This window comes from Mustela nigripes, chromosome 8, assembly GCF_022355385.1.
Source record: "Mustela nigripes isolate SB6536 chromosome 8, MUSNIG.SB6536, whole genome shotgun sequence".
NCBI lineage: Eukaryota > Metazoa > Chordata > Mammalia > Carnivora > Mustelidae > Mustela > Mustela nigripes.
The window spans coordinates 73,350,523-73,372,701 of NC_081564.1; the positions used below are offsets into that span (position 1 = coordinate 73,350,523).

Below are 22,179 nucleotides of genomic sequence, written 5' to 3' on the forward strand. Positions count from 1 at the left end.
TTTTTAAAGATTTTATTTATTTATTTGACAGACAGAGATCACAAGTAGGCAGAGAGGCAGGCAGAGAGAGAGAGGAGGAAGCAGGCTCCCCGCTGAGCAGAGAGCCTGATGTGGGGCTCGATCCCAGGACCCTGAGATCATGACCTGAGCCGAAGGCAGAGGCTTTAACCCACTGAGCCACTCAGGCACCCCTGTCTTTCTTTTCTTTAGAGACTCTAGCTATGTGTTTACTCAACTATTTGAAATTGCCCATAGATCACAGGTTGTGTTTTCATTTTAAAAAGTATTTTTTTCTGTGTTTTATTTTATATAGTTTCTGTTCTAGGTTTTCAAGTTTATTAGTCTCTTTTCTACAATGTCTAATCTGTCATTATTCCCGTCTAGTATATTTTTCATCCGAGCCATTGTAGTTTTAATCTCTGTAAGTGTGATTTTGGTCATTTGGTATCTTCCATGTCTCTCTATTCAAACTTCTTGAACATTTGGAATACAATTATAATAACTTCCAGTGTTGTTGTTTGCTATTTAAAAAATCTGTGTCAGTTCTGGGTTGGGTTTTATTGATTTGATTTTTGTCCTCACTATCATTTTTTTTCTTGTTTTTTTTTTTCAGAATAGCCTGAAGGTGGTTACAGGGTAGAAGCAGGGAGATTAGCTTTTATGCTATTGCCTCTAGGCAATAAAAGATGATGGATTGTTATACCAGAGTGGAGCTGGTGAGGAGTGTTTGAATTCTGGGTATATTTTGAAGGGAGATTGAATAAGATTTGCTGACATAAAAAATGAGAAGGGTCAAAGATGTCTCCAAGGTTTTCATCCTGAGCAACTCAAAGGATGGAATTTTTTTCTAGACATTGAGAAGACAATGAGAAAAGCAGATTTTGGAAAGAACAAGTGTTAAATTGTTTTTTTTAATATTGAGTTGAATATTAGACATTCAAGTAGAGATGTTAATTAGTAACATCTAACGTTCAAGCTGGGGATATCAGAGTGGGTGATCTCAATTTGGGGATTCTTAGCATGTAGAAGATACTCAAAGTCATGATGCTGGATGTATCACCAAGTGGATGCAGGTAGATAATGATTGGGGCACTCTACGGTTTAGATATATTTCTGTGATGTGGAAGAAACCAGCAAAGGAGACTAAAATGGACTTTCCAGGAAGAAGAAAGCGAAGAGTGTGGCTGCATAGAAGCCAAGTGAAAACATGTGTTTCAGGGGGAGAGAAGAGGACCAAGTGCAGCTGATAGTAAATCATAGTGAAATGAGAACTGAGAACTGAATATCGGATCTAACAACAAGGAGAGTAGGTTCTGTGCATGTTTGGGGTGAAATGTGATTTGAGTAAGTTCAAAGGAAAATGGGAAGAGGAGAATTTGTAGGTAGCAAATACAGATAGCTTTATAGAGAATGATATGAAAAATGGGATACCACCTGGAGAGAGATACGGGGGCAAGTGTGTTCTTGTTTTTATTGGTCTGTATAATTTTTTTTTAAACAGGTCAAATAATTGCATGTTTATATGTTGATGGGAATGATTGTATGCTGGTGGGAAGGATCTAGTAGGTAGGGAAACAGATGAAGAGATAGGGGACAGTTGCTGAAATGATGTCCATGGGCAGATAAGAGAGGGATGGACTTTAAGCTACAAGTGTGTTAGGTAGGCGTCTGGATAGTTCATGTGTAGTTATGAGTAATGTGAGTGGAGATACGCTGGTAGGAATTGGTAGAACTTCTTTTCTAATTGCTTTTTTCTTTTTCTTTTTTTTTTTTTTTAAAGATTTCATTTATTTATTTGAGAGAGACAGAGAGTGGGAGAGAGCATGAGAGGAGAGGGAGAAGCAGACTCCCTGCAGAGCTGGGAGCCTCCTGTGGGACTCGATCACAACCTGACTCTAGGATCACAACCTGAGCCCAAGGCAGGAGCTTAACCAACTGAGCCATCCAGGCACCCTCTAATTGCTTTTTAATAAATGAAATAGGAAACAAAACTTTTCACCCAGGTGAGGGCAGGAAGTGGAGTTTTGGTGATTGCAGGAGAGAGAAGTTCTGAAATAATGAACTTGGAAAGTAGGAAAATGAAAGATCTGTGAAAATGTGGTCACTATTAAGGACCCCTGAGATCAGTGGTCATGATTTTCAAGTGGATCTTTCAGCATGTTCTTCATTCATATCCATCCTCATTGTACAGGTGTGGAGTAGCTGGAGAGTTGGATTTAACCAAGGTTAGAGTTTGCTTGGCTGGTACAAAGAAGTAAGATGAGAACAGAGCTATGCCTATGAGGACGGACAGTGGAATTTTAGTTTATGGGACTTAAGGAATGAGGGACAGGGCAGGCATGAATGAATTTTTGGGCGTCAGTGCTGAGTAAGGAACTATTGGGTCAGAGAATTGAAGTAAAGGGAGCTGCTATTGGACAGTGTCATTTTTGAAATTGGGATCACGTTCGGATTTACTTATTGATAATGAGAAGATTATAATGTGACCATTGGCTGGAGTCAAGTGTAGGTAAAACTTATTGGAGTAGAGGAACTCAGAGAACCAGGAGATCAGAATATATGGAAGAATCATATGTGCTGGTGATGTTCAAAACATTTTTGAACTCTTAAATCCTCTCAAAGTATACATACTCTTCTTTTTATACATACACAAGAAGTTGCAGGCCACAGCTCCCTCTTATGCTTTGCCTTCCAAAATACATTGGTCAGGACTCAACAGATTGGTTAGTAAAACACTGATTTGGGTTAATATTAAAATCACCAAGAATTAATTCCAGGACTACTATTGGAAAGAAAAGTAGCTAAGCCCTTTAAGGAAGGGGCGGGGCAAACTTGAATGACATGAATATAAATACTCAGCATTGGGAATAAAATACTTTTGGGTGTTTGGGTACTAGCTCAAGGACAATTTAGAAATCATGTATTTTGTTGACGTTTAAGTTTCTGGTGTTCTCTGTGGTTGTTTTTCAAAATTGATTTGTCCTCTTTTAGAATGACTGGAGGAATGGCTAGTAAATCAAAATGAACTTCATCATCATTTCACTGTCCTTATTGTAATCTTCAGAAGATTATGTGCAAATCTGTAGAACGAGTTTTGGTGAAACGAGACCGTTCTCTGCCTGGTGTGGTGCTGTGTACTCTACAAAACACAGTGTACAGAAAAGCTGTCTATGAAAGGAGGGAGTTGTGCCTTAGCTTAGACATGAAACAGATGTGTAGAGATGAATGGAAAGAATGGCCAAATGAAGAAGCTTTGAAGTGGTCATAAGCTGGAGTAGCCGTTATTTTCATAAACACCCAGAGAAACATTTGATTGGGTATAAACAGTAAAAGTCAAGGCATTTGCAGACAGAATGAGAAGTTACAATTTTTTCCCTGCTTTGTGGTGACTTCCTAGAGAAAGAGGAGCTCCAGGAATTATTAGAGGGGAAAGAATGAAAAGTGGGGTGCCTGGGTGGGGCAGTCAGTTAAGTGTCTGCTTTTGGCTCAGGTCATGATCCCATGTCCAGGAATTGAGTCCTGCATCGGGCTTCTTGTATAGCAGGGAGCCTGCTTCTCCCTGTCCCTCTGCTGCTCCCCCTGCTTGTCCTCTCTCTCTTAAATCTTAAAATTAAAATAATAAAAAAAAAGAATGAAAAGAACAGCAAAATTTAGCTGTTGTTTGTGATTGATAACTTAGAGGAAGGTGAAGTCATAGGAACTGGTGTTTGTAGTAGAGTCATAGTGTGGAGTATCCAGAAATCCATCTTCTAAGTAGACAGTGGAAAAGCTTGGAGGAAGTTGTTGAGGTCTCCGCTCTGAACTTGGCTGTCTCTAGGAGTTGCAGTCGGGGTGTTACAGGAGAAGAAACAATAAAGGTAATGCTGTGTAGAGGATCATCAGGGGAGGGAAGCTCCAGAAAATGTTTCTGGGAGGCAGAGAGAAAAAGACTACACAGAAAATGTCTGCATTTTCTTTCCTGAAAGAATGACTCGGAGTGGGCATGGTGTCGCGTGTACCAAGTAGAAATGCGTATGTCTTCCAGGCGCCTTGGATCGCTGCGTGATGGGGATCACAGCAGTGGAGATACTGAATGCCTGCGATGAAGCAGTGCCTGCTGCAGTGGACTCTCTCAGTCACCCGGCAGTCAACCTAAAACAGGCCATGACACGGCGCAGCCTGGCTGCTCTTAAAAACATGGCCCATCAAAAGCTGCAGACTCTTGCAACTAACCTCTTGGCTTCCGAGGCCTCTGACAAAGTAAGTTTTGTATGTGGTTCATGTGTGTAATCCCCATCCCAGTCCACTTCACAACACGGTTTCGGCATGGCTTAAAGGAATAACTTTTGGGAGATGACAGTGATGAAAAATAAGTTGCTGGTTTTGTGTAGGTCTACGCAACATTGTTTTTTGCCTATTTCAAGTATTTGGCTTCTTTCTTTCTTTTTTTTTTTTTTAAGGAAGTTATTCTTAACACTTAAAATATTTTAAAATGATTCCTACAGAATCAAGTGACTTGAATTTCTGAAATTAGAGCAAACATTTTTCACATAATCTGTGTTTTTGGTTTTTGCACAGTCTTCCTGTTGAAAGATTGAACACTAGCTAGTATCTCTAGGAAGAAAAAATAATAATTTAGGTACAATTAAGATGTTTGTAATTGTGGCTGCTCATTTGTTTTAAAAGTCAAAGATTCTGATTTTAGTAAGGTAAGGCCATTTAAGGATTTAGGAGGCTATTTGAGAATAGGCATGGCAGAGTCTCACAAGCACTGTATGACCCAAGCTGAGCCCCGCTTTCCCCTCTGATACTCACATAATGACTTCTGTCACTTCTTCAGTTAACACAAGATTATCCTATGAAGAGAAGAACAAATAATCCCAATTCATTAATCCCAGTTCATTGTTTCTAGTTTTATAGAGACTGGCCACTATTTGGTTTGCGATACTTGTGTTCTGTGGTATTGTTAGAAATCACTCGTCTCTGGTAATGGCTAAGTGAAACTTACAGTTCCAGCATTTCATCTAAGTCACACCATAAAATTCCCAGCTGCATCTAAGTATTCATTAGAATTATTAATGGATAACACAAATATTGTTACTTTCATTTTCTTATTCCGAATTCCTTTTTTTTTTTTTAAAAGTAGTTAGACATGTGGCTAAATAACAAACAGGTTGAAAGCCTCATCTACAAACTTGAAAATTTGCCCATGAATTAGTGCTGAGTGCTGATGACATAAAATGCTGTAGGTGGTTCCAATGACCCATGTCCAAATGGCAGTAACATTTGATCATTCTGTCTTTCCCCAAGATATTAAATGCTTTATTGGCTTTGTTGTACTGTATGTTTCATAGATCAGGATAATGAAATCCTTCTTCATTTTCTTTCATGCTTTCTGTCCTGTGCTCTGAAGTTTGAATAGAAATCACAGCTTAAATGCATTTGCTGTGCTTATAATTTCTTTTAAGAGATCACATAGATGTCCCTAGCAGTTCAGTGTCCATAGCACATTGTCTGATGTTCTCTATAATTTTAATTCTGTGCCAATTTATAAAATAGTATATGCAAGGGCAGGTACGTATGTATGTTATATAATTTTCAAATATATATTTTTCTTGTTGGTATCTCCTAAAAATAAAAATTTGGAAAATTATTTATACAACTGGAAAATTAAGGAAAAATAAGTGGTACAGTAACATTTATGAATGGCTTTTGTAAGTGGTCATGGTCCATTATGTGATTTTTACAATCTTGTTTGTCCCTGTTTTAATAGCGCATTTTATAGTGCAATTAGTGATAAAAGCACCAGATATCAGAGACACTACACTTATGTATTGTAAAATATATTGCTTGTGAACCTCCTCAGTCTTGTAGCAGTGGTAATTGTTGCCTGGCCTACAAGGAAAACAATTATAGGAGGGGGGAAAGGCTTAGGAAGCTGAGGCTGCAGGAGGGTAATCACTTATGAAAAATGTATGTTGGCTGGACCATTAGGGATTTCTCTAACTATTTTCTCATGTTGAGTTTGAGTCTCCTTCTGAGGAGAATATTTAAAGAGCTGTCCTTTGGACGGCTTTTTAACCTCAGGAGAAATAAAACCCACCCAAAGTTTAAAAAACAAAACAAAACATAACTAAGAGCCTCTCAGTGGTGTAGGACTGACTCTGGGATATAGGAACTAAGTTTTTTCATGGGTCTCTCAATGGAAAGTGAAATCGTTATGGGGATACTGTATAGAAAGAAGCCCACCTTGTCCTTGTTAGACTGGTGTTAGCAGTTGGGTGATTTGTAAAGAACATGTACTGTATATTGCTTATTTAGTTAACTATGGCAGACACGTAGAGCCTTGCAAAAAAAAAAAAATAAGGAGTTTTTTTTAAAAAGATTTTATTTATTTGATAGAAAGCATGAGCAGGGGGAGGGGCAGAAGGAGAAGCAGGTTCCCCACTGAGCAGGGAGCTGAATGCTGGGCTCCATCCCAGGATCCTGGGATCATGACCTGAGCTGAAGGCAGGCCCTTAGCTGACTGAGCCACACAGGTGCCCCAAAGATAGGGAATTTATTCTCCTCCGATTCTTCTCTTTCACTAGAAGATCAAGAGGATGTTAATGGAATTATTCCTTACGACTGCATTGAATCTTTGCAAGATGTGTGTATTTAAACCCCTGTGTGTTTCTCTTATGACATGTATCTTAATTTCCTTTGTGTTGTAATAACTTATTTACTTCTCTGATTCTCCCCACTGAAATTCAGCCTTCTTGCAGGCAGGGATTGTGACTTATTTATTGCTGTTTCCCTCATGACATCTAACAGCAGCTGTGCAGTAAAGATGCATTGAATTGGATGATGTGTGACAGAAAGCTCTGATGGCCTCTGCTTCAGCCTCTTGGCCCGGGTCTTCTCCCTTCCCTCCCAGTAGATTGTCTTGGCTTGATGGTCAGATCTATTCCTGTTCACAAGGCCTTAGATGTAAACATTTATTAATCACCTTTGCCCTCCATTCAGTTTCGCATTCTCCCTGTTGGTTTTGGTGAGTGAGGCTGTCCAGGCATAACTCATTTTCCTTCTTTGCTATCTCTGTATTGTCAGCAGTCCAACACATCCTGCAGAATCTGTCAGCGAGGCCCTCCCCTCTACCTCTTTTCCTTATGGCTCAAGAGCAGGGTTGCTCACCCTCAGCACTACTGACAATTTGGGCTGGATAATTCTTTGTTGGGATGGGCTGTCCTATGTATTGTAGGATGTTGAGAATCATTTTTTCTTTACTCCCTGTATGTCAGTACATACATACAGTTGCCCAGGCATGACCATCAGAGTGTTTTGAGTTATAGCCAAGTGCCCCATGTGGGGCAAAATTGTCTCTGGTTTAAAAACATTGCTGGAGAAAAAGGTTGAGAAATGGTAGAGATCCTATATCCTATATCTTATGTTTCCTTTCCTGTCCCCACCCTTGCTTCTTTAATCCCTCTCCTTTGAGGATAGTGAAGCCATCCCTCCAAACCTTATCTTCTCTGCCCCATGGCAGAATTAGTTCATGTATGCTCCTTGTGTTCAACACCTTCCTGATCAGACCTTTCTTTAATCACTTTATTTTATATGGGGTATTTTTTCTTTCTCTATATCTGTCTTCCCTATTAGATTTTGAGCTTCTTGAGGACAGGAGCCAAGTTTCTCATATTTTTATTTTCAGTGCTTTATGTAGTACCTGAAGCATAGAAAATACCCTGGAAACATAGTATGAAGTTAGTTTGGAGGTGTAAATTGGAATCTTATTGTGTTATCTATTTAAATGCAAAGCCAAGGACTTGCCTCAGTGGGTAGCAATGTAGTATTGGATGGTCTTAAAAAGAGATCTTTGTTTAAGAAATTTTGCTGTATCTGACATTTGTAGCTGCACACTTATAGATATTGCCATGGCAAATGAATTATGAGGCTGTTAGGTTGATATAGTGAGAGGTGGTAGGGACCAGGGTAGGATTAGGTAGAGGAAATATTGAAGAGGGAATGGCTTGGAAGCTCTTGTGTGGGTTGAATAAATAAAAATGATAAGCAAGAGAAGAGTTGAGACATACAAGCTGATTTCAGAGATCCAAGTCTGGTTGAAGGGAGAAAGGCGGAGAGGTTAGCAGGTGATACAGACAGTTCATGGAATAGGCTTTGAGATTGGTTGTCATAGGAGACATCCCCCTCTTGTTTGTAGTCTTGAGAGTTGGAATGTGTTCAAGGGGAGAAACATCCTCTAGGAAAGAAATGACATGAGAGTGAGATAGAGTGGGAGGGGATATTTTATCCCCCCAAATAAATACTGGAGTATAGAGCGTGGATTAAACTGTAGTCCTATTTGGGGATGTCTGCTATCACTATAGTATTTCAAATATGCTGTTTTCCTTAATCTTTACTATAAATAGGTGAGTTAGTTATTATAATCCTCAGATTTGCCAATGATAAACCTAAAAAAACAGGTTGTTTGAATAGGCATCGCAGACTTTTTCTATAAGGCACTAGATAATAAAAATTTTAGGCTTTGTGAACCATACAATCTCTGTTGCAGTCACTCAGCTCTTGCCATTATAGTGTGAAAGCAGTCACAGACAATAGATAAATGAATGACTATGACTGACTTCCAATAAAACTTTATTTACACAAATCGGCAATGTGCTGGATTGGCCTCTGGGTCATAGCTTGCTGCACCCTGCATCAGGGAATGGTATTATTAATAACAAGGTTGTGGGTACAGTTCTGTCATGGAATAGTCTTTGCTTCATTTTTGAAAAGCAATTCATAGACGTGGTTAAGAACCTGGGTTCTGGTGAGGGGCACCTGAGTGGCTCAGTGGGTTAAAGAACCTGGGTTCTGGTGACAGGCATATCTGTGTTTAAATTGCATTTCTGTAACTTACTGCCTGTGGGTGACCTTGGACAAGTAACCTGCAATGGTCTAGGTCAAACATATAACCAAAAAATGGATTTTTGTAAAGGGAACAAAGGTCAGCAGTTGATCAGATACGTGGAATAACATTAAGACTTGGGGAATAAAAATGGGTGGAGTTTGTAACTAGGGAAGTCATTGGTGATCTTCAGGAGAGCCACTGTGGTAGAGTTAGTTGGGTCAGAAATCGCAGTACAATGAACTAAGAATGAGGAGGAGATAAAGTAGAGCAGGAAAGTGTGGGAGATGTTTGTTTTTGGAGGATTAAAAAAAAAAGTAGTACCTTCAGTGGTTGCAGGGGTAAGTGCCGAGTTTTACTTTGTTAGGAGCTCATTGAATGTTTTTGTGGGTGGAGGAGGTAGGTGGCGGAGCCATGGCAGAGAACATGGTGGTTGATAGTAGAGTTAACTGGGAAATTCACCCTGACTAAATGTTGTTTTCCTTTTAACTGGTAATGATGAAAGAGAGGGAGTTGAATATAACCAAGGTAATATTCAATAGAAGAGGGGCAAAGTAGGCTGTAATATCTGTTAACAGGAAGGAAGTAGTTTTAATCCCTTGAAGGCAGAGCCATCTTTATTTTAATGCCGTGTGACACCCAGCATAAGTCGTGTCCTGGACTAGGAATTAGCAGATTCCTAACCTAAACATAGCTAGTAAATCATAGACAGCAGGTGGTGGGGTTTGAGGAATGCACGAAGAACTGTGTTAAGGAGATGGTCTGAGCATATCAGGTGGTCTTTTTGATGAACTTTCTCATAAAGCATTTGCCACAGACACTGGTTCCTGGTGAGGAGATCTTGGGGGATGCTCGGAGTCTATGGGATTTTACTCGTGAAGCTAGAAAGCCTTCACTGTCTTGAAAATTATTTCTTAAGCCTACTGTGTATAATTTTCTGTTTGACACCTTTATATCTTAGGCATTGTGTACCAATCAGAGTTGATTATTGAAAGATCACGAGGTTGAAGAAATTGGAAAATGACGAGGATGATTTATCTCTTATGTTACATTTCTCTCTCTGTTGTCTAATTAGTCAAAAGCCTTAAAAAAATGAATGGGCTATATTTGCAAAGGTCAGTAGCTTTGTATTCTGTGTAACTAGGTGAGAGAATGGAATTTAGAAATCAGATATAACTTACTGAGAACATGCTCTGTGTTTTCTGCTTACAAAACTCATTCTAAAAAAATTTTATACTGATTGAATTGACTTTATGATTCATTGTGAAAAGGGCACTGTAAGGTATAGACAGGGACAAGCCATATGACGTTATATACAGGATACCAGGCCTTGTCTAGTGAACCATTTATGGCCTTAGAAAAATCCTTGTGATATGTCTGACCTTTGAAGAATCAATTAAACTTGCTTAACATTCTACTCCAAAACTTGAATGAATATTTTAATAGAAGAATATGTTGATTGTATATTTATTATATATAGATTTCATTTTTGATTGTTTTAAATCATTATTAGAACAAAAATTTTATTTTTGTTATTAGAACAAAAATTTTACATTACACTAATTGCTGTCTAGAAATAAAGGAACCTTAGTGAGCTGTCAGGTTTTTCTTAAGAAAACAAAGGTCTCTGACTATTGGAGGGGAGTAAACTTCATCGAGTGCCTATGTGATGGGTGGTTCTCTTTAATGGGGATAATAGTTAGAAACCACATCTGGAAGCTGCACGCACTCATTGCTCCTGGGAGGACATTGCATCCAAGCTGTCTCAGAAGACAGAGCTAGATTATATATGTCTGTTTATATACACACGTGTGTTCCTCTGTTTTCCCAAACATAGTAAATACCGTCGGTTAACCCTGTTCCCTCCACCTCCAATCAGACACCACAGTGTTTGTTCTGGCCTCTTCTCCTGACACATGTAACTCTCTTCTCCAACAGTGAGAACCTCATTCCCACTATTTTCAGTGTATTTACTGTCTTCCATGACTTACTATGGGGTTACATCCCAATAAACCCATTGTAAATGGAAAATCTCTTAGGCAGAAATCTCTTAGGTTGAAAATGCATTTAATACACCTGACCCACCAGACACCATAGCTTAGCTCAGCCACCCTTACCTAGAACACTTAGACTAGCCTGCAGTTGGACAGAATCCTCTCACACAAAGCTTAGTTATCACGGTGTTAGGGATCTCATGTAATGCATCGAATACTGCACTGAAAATGAAAAACCGAGTGCTTTGTGGGCACAGATGGTTGTCAGTGTGTCTGCTGTTGACCCTCATGCATGCTGGCCAGCTGGGAGCCGAGACCACCACCTTGGCCCACTGCCACAGGAGAGGGTGCCATGGCATGTCGCTGGCCCAGGGCAAGATCCACATTCACAGTTCCAAGTAGAGGTTCTACTGAATGTGTGTCACTTTTGTCCCATCGTAAAGTCAAGGAATCATACGTCAGGGGACATCTGTATTTATTTGTTCGATTTGCCCTTTATGTAAATAATTTCCTGGACAGCTCAAAGGTGTGTCAGCACCTTTTCCGCAAGGAGAAAGAAGCTTCATTTCTTTTTTGTCCTTAATATTGTCCCCTTTTTCACCTTCTGCTTCTCTTGAGGCATTATTGCTGGTATGTTTTCACTCTTGTGTTTCTTTCAGTTGAGGCTTCATTGCTAATGTGCTGTCGTATTTCTTATTCTTACTGAGTTCAGTCCTTTCATTTCTGATTTTCCTAATCCTCATTTTTATTTTCCTTTCGCGTTATCATTTTAAAAATGTTCTTCAGCTTGTTTTGAAATAAGGACATTCATTGTATCTGCTTTTTGAGTGTGTCTGTTTTTTCCTTTCTGGTTCTTACTCTTTAATTAGCATAATTTGACCTTAACACTTTTCTCTTGTTGACTATTTTTTTTGCGAAGTAATCTTTCCTGGACTCTGAAAGATTAGTTCAGGTAGTTTTTCTAACTTCACAGAACTTCCTTTTCTGTTGTTGCACGTGGTTCAGAAAGACGGTGGCTCAATTTCTGACATCTCCCAACACCAGTCCCCACCTCTTTTTTTCAGGTGGGGAGAATTACCTGTCAGTTTTGATTGCATTCTTAGCAGTTTCTCATTCCTGGGGCCCTTTCCTAAAGGCAGCCCTGACGCAGCCGTGTTGCACGTGGACGGGGACCGCCATGTGCCAGCCCCTCAGACCTTGTTACTGAGGGCCCTTGCATTCCCTTGCTGTGGAGATGGCTAAAACTTTCCCACGGTCAGCTGCTGTTTTTAAATGGGCCCACTCTATTTTCCTGGTAAATATCGGTTAGCATTTTGGGGTTTTCCTATCAGATCTGTCACATATCTTCCTACTTCCCTTTCCTTCATCCTACAGAGGTACCAGATACCAGATAGATCTTGTAGCTGTTGGTGGGTTTTTCCACCTGCTTGAATTTGGGGATTTCTGGATATATTTTGTTACCTTGTTTTGTTGAAAATGTTCTCAGTACATTTTGTTTATTCTATCTAATTGCTCTGTTTCTATGTGAAGATTTGGAAAAATAAAATAACTATGTTGCCATCAGTGCCATGATCTTTTCAGAATCCCTTTGAGTTTCTGCATTTTTTTTTAAGTTTTTTTTTTTTTTTAAAGATTTTATTTACTTATTTTACACAGAGAGAGAGATCCCAAGTAGGCAGAGAGGCAGGCAGAGAGAGAGGAGGAAGCAAGCTCCTTGCTGAGCAGAGAGCTCGATGTGGGGCTCTATCCCAGGACTCTGGGATCATGACCCAAGCCAAAGGCAGAGGCTTTAACCCACTGAGCCACCCAGGTGCCTCTGAGTTTCTGTATTCTTTATGTTAATTGTAAGAGCCAGTAAGGAGATTTAGTAAAGGAGAAATAGTATTAAACATTCATTTTTAAATCTTAATTTTATATTTATTATTGAACTAGATGAGGCACATCTGTGAATGTTTGTTTTCTCTATTCTGGATCAGTTGTGGACTTGAATTTAAAAGACTATTTATGTGAGAACATCCTTAACCTACTGGCAGGTGACAGAGTCCTTCAGTCTGGGCTGGAATTTTCCTCATGTATTGACCCATCTACTGCCCACACCCACAATCTCACAACGTAGTGATTAGAGAGAATGACTTCAGGCTCTACACTGAACAATCAGTGATTTTTTTTTTTTTTTTTTTTTTTTTGCCACTTCTTCCCTCTGTATTGTTTATCAATTGGTATCTAGACATTTCTAGAATGAAAAGTTTAGAATTTAATATGAGGCTTTTGGTAAAGAGATTCCTTAAGGAATAATAAACTTAAAATTCTTTTGGAACCAGAAATATAAAATTAAAATAGTTAATATTATTGATTAGGCACAGGTGTATAAGTAAGGTAATTGGGATCTGTTTCTAAACATACATTATTACGTTGGGATCTGTTTCTAAACATACATTATTACGTTGCTGTTATCAAAAGAAGGTCGAAGAAGTCCAGCTGCCCTGTCTCCCTCCTCCTCCTCTTTCCTTCTTTCTCTGTCCTCCTTCCACAATTCATTCACCCTGTTACATTAATCATTCCTCCCGTGGTTCACATTCCTTTCGTGTATTTGCGTCCTAACTCTGGTTGTTGTCTCTTATTCTCTCTTTATATTTACCTCGCATTCAGCGTACTCTCGCACACATAAGAAAGTACATATATGCAGGTTGTGAATGCACGTGCGCTCCTGTGTGTGTGTGTGCGTGTGTGTGTGTGTGCACGCGCGCGCCCATGTGCATCTGCATCATGTGTGGATATTTCATCAAGTTTCGAATGACTCCTTTGAAGATTTCCGACTCAGGTTATTTTTGCACCAACTTTTTCTCCTGTTCCAGGGTAAGGAGTTTTAAGTTACTCTGAATACTGTTAAGGAATAAAACTAAGCTTTCAAAACTAACGACATATTTAATTGAACTTACTACATTTTTTGGTGATTATAGGATTTTAAATTCTTCCCTTTTTTAAAGGATCCATAAATTAGGACCACATTTACTGTGCTCATTACATAACACCATCAAATAAAGGAGCTCCCCTTCCAGCTCCCCATAGCTCTAGTGCCTTATTGGCCCTCTGTCTTGCACATAATAGGTGTTCGGGGGACTTATGAATGGAATTCATAGTTCATATTAAATGTAATTCATCTATATTATTTTGAACCAAGAAGAAAGTCTTATTCTGTGATGGTTTTATATTCAGAACACTTTTGTTTCTCCTTGGAAGTACTTTAACAAACCACAGTGTACCTGAGAAGAAATTCAGATTGTTCTGCAAAGTATGTGAGATACAACAAAGGAGAAATTCCTTTTACCATCTCACGTAATAAATCAAATGGCAGACTGCTGAGAGAATACGACTAGTAGATAGATTTAACCCTACAACCTTCTCAACAGCCAGATCTTTCTAGCCCTTGTGTGTGATACTTTATATTTAACTCTTATTTGGGAACTTGAAGGTATTTTGAAGTCACTTGATAAAAATATAAAGATTTGTAGCTAAATACTTGGGTAAGAAATAATTTCTTCTAATATGCTTGAAATATCTGTTCTTTATTAGACTATATAAAAGATGCTCAAACTTCTTGACTTTTATAGCCTCTGTTAGAAAATAATTGAATCAGTCTAGTTCAGTAAACATTTATTGACTACTAGGTACTGTGTTTGGCCCTGGAGAGCCAAAATGAATAAGACATGATATTTACCCTCAGCAAATATAATCAGATAAATACAATGCTGAGGAGTGAGTGAGATGGCTGAGAAATGCAGAAAGTATTGCAGAGACCTGGACTAGCCTGTGGTGATCAGGATTGGCTTCTTGGAGGAGGGGACATTGAAGAATGAGTAGAACGTAGTCCAGGTGATGGATGGAGGTAGGTGGCAGTATGTTCTGGCATGGCAGATGCAAAGAGGGAAGTGGGGAATACGATGTGTGTTCAGCATGGCTTCAAGATTGAAGAGAGGAGAGACAGGAAGTGGTGTGAAATGAGGCCAGGCCATGCTTACCATTGGAAGGTGCTTAAACTTTATCTTTTACCTCTGTGGCTTTCACATTAAAAAAAAAACCAAAAACAAAAAACAAAGTCACATTAGATTTCTTCCTTCAAAAAGAATTTTGTATGAAAGCAAATATGTGCAACAGATACAAGGGAATGTAGAGGAGAGTTAAAATTCAAGAATTGTGTGTAAGTGGTATTTGGCAGGATCTAGTGATTAATTAGGTGCAGATGGTGAGTGAGGTTAACTCACAGGTTTTCTGATTGGGTGATTGAATAGAAATTGGCTTTATCAAGTGTGATACCAAACATAGGAATAGGTTTTGTGCGGAATGATGATGAGTTGCTCCATATATGATGGAGGGGTGTGGTGTTGGATATATGGACTGAGCGATCTCCAGTGGACATCTGGTATTTAAAATCATGGAAAGCCATGAGATTATTCAGAGGAAGCAAATGGGCTGAGATAGACTCTTGGGATACTAACTTTAGGGGAGGAAGTGGAAACAATTCGAAGTGTGAAGAGTTTGAGGAGAACCAGGAGAATGTGCTGAGTTGCCAACTGAGGGGATCAAGAGTTTCAAGAAGGGTAGAGAGTGATTAGTCGTATCAAATGCAGCAAATGTTCACTATTGGCGGGGGTGAAATATGTTTGTTGGTAACGTCATGAGTACCCTTTTACAGAATTGCTCCTTAGGATGTTGGGGACAGAAGCTTGAGTGTGGTGGGTTCAGGAGTGAACAGGAAGTGTGAAAATAGAAACCGCAAATGTGTAGGATACTTTCAAAAAGTTTGATAAGGAAAGGAGAAAGAACTGCTAGAGGAAAATGCCACTTGCAAGGGGTGAGAATCTTTGTGGATCAGGGTTAAAGAGCCAGTAGAGAGAGGAACATTCTAGATTAGCATGGGGAAGAGGTAATTGATGAAACTAGCTTCCCAGGAATGAGAGGGTGGCAGATTTCAAAGATTGGCTTGGCTTTGACCTAGAGGAGAAAGACTTTATTTTCTGAGTTTGAAGAGAGAGAGGGCAGACTGGATATCTGGGTAGATACATGTTTCTGCGTGTAGTGGGTGGAAATTGAAGAGAGAACATTCCTAAAACCTTCACGTTTTCCCAAGAGGCTATAGGTAAGATTGTCTTTGGGGAGCAAGAACCTGGGTATGGACTTGATGGAGGGGTAGAGATGGGGGAGAGGGGGGAAATCAGGGGTAGGAGGATTGTGAATTTGTAGTTGTTATGCTGTAGTAAAAGATACAGGAAGAAGTAGAAGGTAAATTTTGCTACTGGTCCTGAATTGCAGTTCTATAATTCAGATGATAAAGGACACTGAGGATGTAGTTGTAAGAGATTGATATGATTAACCAGAGGTTCCAGCCTTTTTAGGGAAGGAGTGCAAAAGAGGATGAGGCTGATAGTTTTTGACAAAATTGTGGAATGCAGGGACTGAGTGTGTGTATGATAATGGTTCCCAAACTGGTGCAAATTGAGATCATCTGGAGATCTTTAAAAACTACTGATGTCTGGGGGCGCCTGGGTGGCTCAGTGGGTTAAAGCCTCTACCTTCAGCTCAGGTCATGATCCCAGGGTCGTGGGATCGAGCCCCGAATCGGGCTTTCTGCTCGGCAGGGAGCCTGCTTCCTCCTCTCTCTCTGCCCGTCTCTCTGCCTACTTGTGATCTCTATCTGTCAAATAAATAAATAAAATCTTAAAAAAAAAAAAAAAAGAAAGAAAGAAAAAACTACTGGTGTCTGGCCTCTTCTCATGGGCTTTGTGATTGAATCCGTGGGCATGCGGCCTGTGCACTAAAGTTCCCCAGGTGACTGATGTGCAGCAGTGTGCGGACCACTGCTCTGGAAGGTTGAAGAGCAGGTATGGTGGGAGGTCTGGAACTAGAGAAGATTGTGATCGGTGTGGAGATACTAACACTTAAGACTTCTGAGGTGAGGGCACGTTCAGGTGAAGTGGGCTGGAGCTGAGACTGCTCCAGAGTTGGGAGGGCAAGTATGGTTTCCATCTTTGGCACAAAAGACCCTGAAGCCCACTTTCCAGGTACTTCCTGCTTTTCACCCGGTGAGCGCTCTCTGAGAAGAGAGGGCAGTCCCTCCTGGCACGCTGATTGCGGAACAAACAGTAAGGCTCAAACATGTCTTACTCTTGTTCTTAGAAAATAATACTGCAAAACATTGTCGATGCAAATAAAAGCCCAAAATAAATAACCAAACTAATGGGAACTTATTTAAAAGCAAGAATAACAGCAGTTGAAAACCAGCACTTATGGTGTGCTGATATCAAAACATCTCCTTTATGGGCAATTTATACTTTAATAAGCAGTAGAATCTTTGTACCAATACTCTGCATTTTGTGATTGTGTGACATCTAAGTTCAGTACTGAAAGTCTAGAAAGCTGTAGGCCTCTATTAACTTCAAATTATAAATAGTAACTTATAAAACTAACACCTGTATCATAATTAGCCCACGTAACCGTAGTAACTCACTTTATTACTCTCAGGGCTCCATGTTTAACATTGTGTCATTTGCCCTAGAACTTCAAATCCTTTTATATCCATTAGGAGAGCCTTCGTCCACCCAGGGCTACAGACCATAAGTTGAAAATCACTGACCTATGTGAATGGTGAGATCTTCCAGAATGAGGGGTGGCCGTTGGGGTTTGCGCCAGTGACAATGATTTTATTTTATTATTATTATTATTTAAGATTTTATTTATTTATTTGACAGACAGAGATCACAAGTAGGCAGAGAGGGAGGCAGAGAGAGAGGAAGGGAAGCAGGCTCCCCGCTGAGCAGAGAGCCCGATGTGGGGGCTCAATCCCAGGACCCTGGGATCATGACCTGAGCCGAAGGCAGAGGCTTTAACCCTCTGAGCCACCCAGGCACCCCGTGACAATGATTTTAAAATTTGAAAGAACTTTTCCCATATGACATTCATAAGGTGATTTATATGTCATGGTGTTGTAGGCCCTACAGTTAACCTTGGTTGGAAGTGGATTAGTTAGGCGGTCATCTCTGGGAGGCAGTTTATTGCAGTGTCTGAGGATAGGAAGTGTAAATGGTTGTAGTGGTTGTGGTTGGAATTCTATACCATGTGTATCTATTTCTGTGGTGGTCCACACATCTTTCTCTTAGTTTGTATGAAGATGCTTATTTTTTGTAATTACACTCACACCCGGCAGTAGATAGTCTTGGTGAGAGTGATATTTTCTCAGGGTGGGTGGAAGTCTTCAAAGAGTATGTAGGAAAAAAAAAAGAAATAATCATTTATGCTGATTATGTCAGCATAAATCAGGATTTCAGCTTTCCACAGTGCATGTAGCTTGGTTCTCCAGTCTGTATTTCAGTAAGTGTAGTATTTGCTCATTGCTGGGACCAGAATACCCGTGTCTCCTTCACCCCCTCCATGGCTAGCTCCCACTCACCCGGCTGACCCTTGGTGCTCCCACGAGCCTCAGTTCTGTGACCACTGTCTCTGCAGAGGGTCCTGAAGTTTTCAGGTAATGCTGCCAAGGCCAGCAGTCCTTTGGATCTTCTCTGACTGTCTGGCATTTGCTTTATGTTTCTGTCCCTGTACTACTTCTTTGGTGCCAGTACCTGGGAACAAGGATATGTATTCGTTTACATGTGTGTTTCTGTGTGTTAGGGTTTCTTAACTTCAGCACCGCTGACATTTGGGGCCGGATCATTCTCCGTTCTGTGGTCCGTCTGGTACCCTGCGGCCTGTGCAGTGGCCTCCCCAGCCTCTACCCTCGAAATGCCATTAGCACCTTCGCCCACTTGTGACTCACAGTCATGTCTCCAGATGGTGCCAGATGTCCTTTGAGGGTGAGGAGTAGGTCACCTCTGGCTGAGGATTGCTGCTCTGTATCCGACTAAGAGCTCCTCATGGGACTGTCGGAGATAGTCCTGCTTGTAGTTCCAGTGCCTGGCAAAAACTGTTCATTGAATCACTGTGAATAACCCATAATTTGAGGGTTGATTAATATGGAGCGGACTTGTCTCCGCCACCCCTCATCTCTAGAATCTTTACAAAACTAATGCTGAGAAGCTCTTGATACCCCAAAGTCTGGACCCTGACTTCTATGTCCTAAGCATCGACCCGTGTGACTGACTGGCTTACCTCTTGCCATCCATTTGTTTTTAGCTTTAAAAGGGAGGTAATAAGGTTGTAATGAAGTCAGATGGCAACATGTTTTCACACATTTATCACAATAGGTATTCAGCACACACTAGTTTAATGCTCTTGATTGAATGATAGCCTGATTTCATTCATTCAGCACACCTTGAGTACGTGCTGTAAGCTGGGCCCCGAGCTAACACAGCTGAAGAGTGCATGAATCACTTCCAAACCCAGCCTGTCCTGGTGTCCAGGGGTTCCTGCTCTCATGAGGGAGAGGGGGGAGCCATTCATCATGGTGAGCTTTATTCCCCAAGGTAGGCAGGAACCAAGTGGGAGAGAGCCCTTGGGAGGTGGCTGACCTGATGCAGTGTTGGGAAGGCTTTTCTGAAGAGAGTCATTCGTGCTCGCGTCAGCAGCACATATACTGAAGAGAGTCATTCGTGTGTAGGTTTGATACCAAAAGGCAAAATGGGGAAAGAGCATCCCAGGCAGAGAAAACACTGTACCGCTGTGGGTGGGGACAGTGAGTGGGCCGAGAGGGCATAGGGAGCCCTGGGAGAGGAGGGTTAAAAACAGGTTAGAATCTGCTTGAGTGTATTTCTGACTTTGGAGATTGTTCCCCACTGTGACCCTGGGTGGATTAAAGCTGTTTTCTTTTCTCCTATTCATTTTGCCATTATTAGTCTTAGCTTTTCTTTTAGCAAGTTGACTTCCTACGATATCCTCTCATTTCCTTCCATTCACAAATGTGTGAAGGATTTGGAATACCCAGGAGGATGCATTAGCCTAGGAGCACTTATTTTTTTTTTTAACAGTTTCGTTCTTTCCTTTCCTCCCTTCCTCCCGTTCTCTTTCTTTTTCCTTTCTTTTGTTTCTGTCCTTCAGTTATTTTCTTTTTAAATTTAATTTTATTTTTTTTTCAGTGTTCCAAAATTCATTGTTTATGTGCACCACACCCAGTGCTCCGTGCAGTCTGTGCCCTCCTTAGTAGCCACACCAGGCTCAGCCAAGCTTCATCCTCCTCCCCTCCAAAACCTTCAGTTTGTTTCTCAGAGTCCACAGTCTCTCATGGTTTGTCTTCCCCTCCGATATATCCCCCAACTCACTTCTCTCCATCTCCCCACGTCATCCTCCGTGGTATTCCTTATGCTCCACAAGTAAGTGAAACCATATGATAATTGACTCTCTCTGCTTGACTTACTTCACTCAGCATAACCTCCTCCAGTCCCGTCCATGTTGATACAGAAGTTGGGTATTCATCCTTTCTGATGGAGGCATAATAATGATCCATTGTTTCCATGTGTCTTTAACATTCAGTTGAGATAAAACGAGCTGGCTTTTGTTGTCGCAGTTTTACCAGTGAAGGGAATAGGATGTGTTAACTGTTCACTGTTTGTAGCATCTCTCCTCTGTTGAGGAAACAGAGGAATTGATGCAGGGGGCATTAAGTGAGTCATATAAAGGCTTGTCTAATGGAGGAGTGGGGGTGCCCCAGCCCCCAGGGCTCCTGGTCTTGTGATTTTGGTGATTTGGCCATTTGGGGAGAGTTACAACTTAATCTCTTTTGTGCCGGTATTATGGAGCCTTATTATATTAATCTTCTAATCTCTTAATATATTAATACCATTTGGATATTATTAGTATTGAAACATTATTCAGTAAGACATGGCCTGTAGAAATATCTTTAGAAGATATTATCTCTATAGCAGGCATGACCTAAGTGTTTATACTTAATGTGTATACTTAACTTTTGAGTAATTTACATTTTATGTCATGTGACTTAAATTGTTTAGTATTAAACCTTAAAACCTCTGAAATATCCTTTTTTGGTTTAGGCTTTTTAATATACTTGTTAATGAAAACACATGGAAGGAAGTGAAATAATATCGGCTCTGAGTATATTGTCATCCCTGCCGTCATAAAATCTCCTCTCCAGAATCAAATATTTAAGATAAGTGTATTGTCCAATTGTAACTTAGAGTCTCAGAAGCGTGTTACCCTGTTAATATTAAGTAGCAGCAGTGCGACAGCAGAGGGCACCAAAGATCGATTTCAGTCTTAGACATTTTCTCGATAGTTTCCCTTTTTTCTTCCTCCTTTCCTTCCTTTTTCTAATCCAGTTGACAGCACGGTTTGAACTGTGTGTGTCCACTTATGTGTGGATTTTTTTTTTCAATACGGTGTAGTCTTGTAAACATTTTGTCTAGGATTTTCTTTTTTCTAGCTTTCTTTATTATAAGAATACACTATCTAATACATATACAAAAGTATGTGTTAATTGACTCTGTTAATGGTAAGGCTTCTGGTCAACAATAGGTTGTTCGTAGTTAAGATTTTGGGGAGTCAGAAGTTACTCGCAGACTTCCTACTGCTTGTGGGGAGAAGGCGGTCAGTGCCCCGGACATGCATGTTGTCCAGGGCTCAGCTGTACTTAAAATCGGTAACGCTAAAACCATATATTCTTATAGTAAGTGGTGGGGTTTTCCCTTGGCTAATTTTAGAATATTTTAAAAGCACATTAAGACGGGGAACCTGGGTGGCTCAGTGGGTTAAGCCTCTGCCTTTGGCTCAGGTCATGATCCCAGCATCCTGGGATCAAGCCCCGCATCAGGCTCTCTGCTCAGCAGGGAGCCTGCTTCCCTTCCTCTCTCTGCCTACTTGTGATCTCATTCAAATAAATAAAATCTTAAAAAAAAAAAACACATTAAGACATCAGTGTTTTTATTCATCAGACCTTTCCCATTTAACATTATGCATCAGAAGTTCTTTTAAAGATCTTTATTTTTTATTTAATAAATTTTTTTTAAATTAAAAAAGTATCTTATTTATTTATTTGACAGAGAGAGAGATAGCAAGTAGGTAGGGAGAGGGGGAGGAAGCAGGCTCCCTGCTGAGCAGAGAGCCCAATGTGGGACTTGATGCCAGGACCCTGAGATCATGACCTGAGCTGAAGGCAAAGCCTTAACCCACTGAGCCACCCAGGCATCCCAAAGATCTTTTTTTTTTAAAGATTTCATTTATCCATTTGTCATAGAGAGACTGCGCCACCGAGCACACAAGTAGGGTGAGCAGCGGTCAGAGGGAGAAGCAGGCTCCTGGCTGAGCAGGGAGCCCGATGTACAGCTCATCTGTCTGGATCATGACCTGAGCCAAAGGCAAACTGTTAACTGACTGAGC

At 40.4% G+C, this 22,179-nt stretch overlaps 1 protein-coding gene across 1 annotated transcript in view; it reads left to right on the forward strand.

Moving 5' to 3' along the window:
• The window catches only part of WDR7 (WD repeat domain 7), a 362,705-nt gene that overhangs the window by 76,383 nt on the left and 264,143 nt on the right, over positions 1-22,179 (forward strand). Inside the window, exon 14 of the mRNA XM_059409727.1 lies at positions 4,025-4,239. Within this exon, the coding sequence (XP_059265710.1) occupies positions 4,025-4,239 (215 nt within the window). The remainder of the gene's footprint in view (positions 1-4,024; positions 4,240-22,179) is intronic.